Source organism: Chenopodium album, chromosome 10, assembly GCF_948465745.1.
Source record: "Chenopodium album chromosome 10, dcCheAlbu1.1, whole genome shotgun sequence".
Lineage (NCBI taxonomy): Eukaryota > Viridiplantae > Streptophyta > Magnoliopsida > Caryophyllales > Amaranthaceae > Chenopodium > Chenopodium album.
Genome location: NC_137843.1, coordinates 29,364,476 through 29,368,736, shown reverse-complemented (window position 1 = coordinate 29,368,736; position 4,261 = coordinate 29,364,476). Strand labels below are relative to the sequence as shown.

Here is a 4,261-nt window from a genome sequence, read left to right as displayed (position 1 = left end):
TTATAATAGAAATCCTCCCCAGTGGAGTCGCCAAAAAACTGTAAGGAATATTTCACACAACCAACTTTGAGCCCCACTCAGATCATGTACTTAAGCATGGTAGTGTCCAAAGGGAAGGAAGCTAGAGCAAAATAGTCGCCAACATGTTTTAGGAACTTGTAAACTGTTCACAAGGTGAAGGTTACACCCCATTCACGATCACAGAGATTGCTAACTCCATAGTGGTCCGGAACCATGACTGGATATTCGGGGATGATGGTACGAATCAAACCTAAAAGAGATTGAACTCGCCCTAAATAGGGCCTCTACTTTATTCTTCTCATATTCATATGCGTTTTTCGATCAACATACAATCATTAAGTTAGCCCTAAACCTATTTAATCTATGTTGTTTGATTATTAATGCACAAATAAATCTATTATTGGCGATTACTTAAATTAAAATCATATTAGCCTAAAACAAATTATTAAGAGAAATTAAGCTACTTTTTTCTCTCTCTCATGGTTTCCTACGCCCGATAAGGTGCTAAGCTGTCGTACGCCGCCGCCATTGATGGGGAGAAAGAAGAAAGTGATTGCTGTGGAAATTAGCAAATCATGGGAAATCTGCCCAAGTGGGAACTCAAGTTTTGACTGGTAGCCAAAGAAATGAACAACCCAGCTCGATTACTATTCCATTGACGAACATCGAACCTTTGGAAATTAAGGAACCTGAGGTGATTCTAGACCCGTCGCTTGTTCACCCAAGTGCTGGACCGGTCCCTGTCAGGCTTGTTGAGGCGATTAAAGAGATGAATGCAGTGCTAAGCTCATTGAGACCAACCGGAGAAATAGAGGTTGCTCCCCTACCTGATAATCTGGGTAAGTCTGTTGCTTCATCTTCTCAGCGTGTTGTTAATCGTTGATTAGACTTGGTTAATGAGGGTCGGAAGGGTTCTAAGGAGGATAGTTGGGCTGGTAGGGTTCAGGGTAGAAAGTTAGCTTCGAAAGGAGCAACGCTTAATTTTGTTTCTCTTATGGTGAAGGATGGAAAATCCATTGCACAATTGCAAAAGGATGAGATTGATTCTGGTACTTCAAAATGGTTGAATGTGATTGTGATGTTTGTTATTGGAGATATGCCTACTATTGCCTCTGTTAATCGATTCATAGCTAAGGAATGGAAATCAGTAGCTCAACTTGAGGTGTTTTTGCATGATGATGGATACTTTGTGATTCGATTTAATTCAATTGAAGGTTGGAACACTATTTTATATGCAGGCCTTTATTTTTTCTTTGGGAAACCAATGATTATCAAGCCATGGGCTGATAATTTTGATTTTCATGGAGAGATTTTGAAGGTGATCCCTCTCTGGGTGACGTTCCCAAATCTGCCATTGAACTGCTAGGGTAGTGACTCGTTGAGCAGGTTTGGGAGTATTCTTGGCATCCCTTTGTATGCTGATGAATGCACTACACAGCAATTACGTATGTCGTTTGCTAGAATTCTCATAAAGGTGGATGTCACAAAGCCTTTGCCAAGGACTGTTGTAGTTGCTAGCCCGGATGGTGAGGAATTTGTGCAAAAGGTGTCTTATGAATGGCAACCTTCCTTTTGTGCTAAATGTAATGTTGTTGGCCATAATTGTGCTGCTAGGAAACCTCAGCCTAAGCCAACGCCGCCTAGAGTGGTGCAGAAGTGGGTTCCTAAGAAACGGCAAGAAAAGATTCAACTGCTTGCTACTCTAGCAAATACATCAATACCAGTCCACTCTGATGATGATGTGGGTTGGAAAGTGGTAAGTAAGAAGGATAAAGATAAATCTCCTGTTAAAGAAGTGACTAGATTAGAGACCCCTATCCAAAACAACTTCGCAATTTTACAGCCAAAAGAGGAAGATGAGCTTGAGGAGAAGCAAGATGAGGAAGATGAGGAGGTTCATGAGGAGGTATATGATGATTTTGTTGTTAGATGATTATTTGTACTTGGAATATTCGAGGTCTTAATGACCCTAGTAAAATTAGTGAAGTTAGGAGGTTGATTAGTCATAATAAAATCAATATTATGGTTATTTTAGAAACTAGAGTCAGACTTAAGAATGTGGCTAGAATTCGAAATAAATTTGGGGCTAGGTGGCTTTGGTCTGATAACTATTGTCACAGTCCTAAAGGGAGGATTTGGGTGGGCTGAGATACCAGGTGTGTTGATGTTAAATGTGTGATGAAGCATGAACGATTCTTACATTGTGAATTGTTTGATCAGACTGGTAAATTCTATAGTATGTTTACTGCTATTTATGGGTTGCATTCTATTGAAACTAGGAAGGCTTTGTGGAGAAGTCTGCTAGCTTTGGCTCCTAGTTGTGATAGTTTTCCTTGGCTTCTTTCTGGTGACTTTAATGTAATTCTCTATTCAAGTGATAGAGTTAATGGTAATACTGTTACTAATGCAGAAACTCATGATTTTGATCAATTTCTTTCTACTTCTGGTATTGTTGAGCTTCAAAGTATTGGTCACTTTTTCTCTTGGAATAACAAGGGGTTGGGTGACAATAAGGTGATAGGCAGAATTGATAGAGCTCTGGGAAATACTTATTGGATTCAAGAGATGGAAAATGTTAAAGTTGAGTACCTTAACTTTGATATTTCTGACCATACTCCTTTGCCGATTAATTGTGGGGTGGAGATTAGAAATGAAGGGAGACCTTTTAAATTTTTTAATACTATGAGTGATCATAGTACCTTTGGTCAGGTTGTTTTGTCCAATTGGCATGAAGATTGTACAGGTTTTCCTATGCAACAAGTGTGGTATAAGCTGAAAAGATTGCAAGGTCATTTGAAGACTTTACATAAGGAAGAATTTACTGGAATTACTTCAAAAATTGAGCAAGCTAAGATTGATCTTGATGATATTCAGTCTCAGCTGGTTAGTGATTGTTCTGACATTGACTTGCACTCACGAGAGAAAGCTTGTATTGATAATTTGAAGAAATGGTTGAAAATTGATGAGGACGCATGGAAGCAAAAATCCAGAATTCAATGGATTTATTCTGGTGATTCTAATAGTAAGTTTTTTTTTTTTTTTTTTTTTTTTTTTTTTGCTTTTGTTAAACAAAGAAGACATATTAATAGAATCACTTCTTTTTATGATGATGTTGGGATTAAGCTTACTGATCCTATTGACATCACAAAAGAGATTGTTGGCTTTTATAAAAATCTTCTTGGCTCTGTTGCTAGGTCTCTTCCTATGGTTGATCTTGTGACTCTTAGGTCTGGGGCTAGGCTTTCTAAACAATTTGATGATCTTCTCTATGCTCCTATTTCTCTGTTTGAAATTGATACTGCTCTTTTTGCTATAGATGATTCTAAAGCCCCTGGATTGGATGGTTATAATTCAGTTTTCTTCAAAAAAACTTGGAATATAGTCAAAGTTGATATTTATGCTGCTGTACTGGATTTTTTTTTTATAATAACAGGATGTGCTCCAAAGTCAATATTACTGCAGTTACTCTTGTTCCTAAGGTCGAGAATGCTTCTCATGTAAAGTCTTTTAGACCTATAGCCTGTTATTCTGTAGTGTATAAAATAATCTCTAAGATTATCACTAATAGAGTTCAAGGTGTGATCTTTGAGGTGGTTAGTGAAAGTCAATTTGGGTTTAAACCTGGAAGACCGATAGTTGATATTATTTTTCTTGCTTCTGAACTGATAAAAGGGTATGACAGATCTCATAATTCTCCTAGATTTTAGACTTGAAAAAGGCCTATGATTCCATCGAGTGTGATAGGAATGGTGTCCTTCGAACAAGTGTATTATTCCGGTAGAGGGTTCGGAATTATTAGAAAGCTAATTATTCAGTGAGGTCAAGTGATCGGAATGCCCAAGTGGAGGCCGCTTCCGATCAGTATTATTAATGAGTAATTAATATTACAGCTTAATCTTCACTGAACCCTTCGGATCACACCCAAGCAACTAACGATCCGACACGACGAATTAATTCGGAAGGAATTAATGAGTCGCTCGAGTAATTAATATTTAGACGTCGGAAATCGAGCTTGGAGCGTCGAAACCGAGCGTCGTAAGTCGAGTCGAATTAATTAAAGACAAGACGGTAAAATCAATAATTAATCAACAAGATTACCAAAATACTCCTAACATCGGAATGCCCCGTGCAAACCGAGTGCTAGGAGCCATTGGTGCTAGCATGCGCACCGCACCAAGGCAATGGTGCTTGGTGTGCATGGCTAGCTAGCTGTGGCACGCAGCTGGCCGAGCTGGCAGCA

The 4,261-nt window shown here is 38.6% G+C and overlaps 1 protein-coding gene across 1 annotated transcript; it reads left to right on the top strand.

Moving 5' to 3' along the window:
* Positions 1–790: 790 nt before the first annotated feature.
* LOC145565133 (uncharacterized) lies at positions 791–3,728 on the top strand. The gene is made up of 6 exons (XM_081625225.1): positions 791–860; positions 909–1,339; positions 1,388–1,927; positions 2,242–3,043; positions 3,173–3,364; positions 3,484–3,728. The coding sequence occupies exons 1-6, from the start codon at positions 791–793 to the stop codon at positions 3,726–3,728; spliced, it is 2,280 nt and encodes a 759-aa protein (XP_081481351.1).
* The last annotated feature ends 533 nt before the right edge of the window (positions 3,729–4,261 follow it).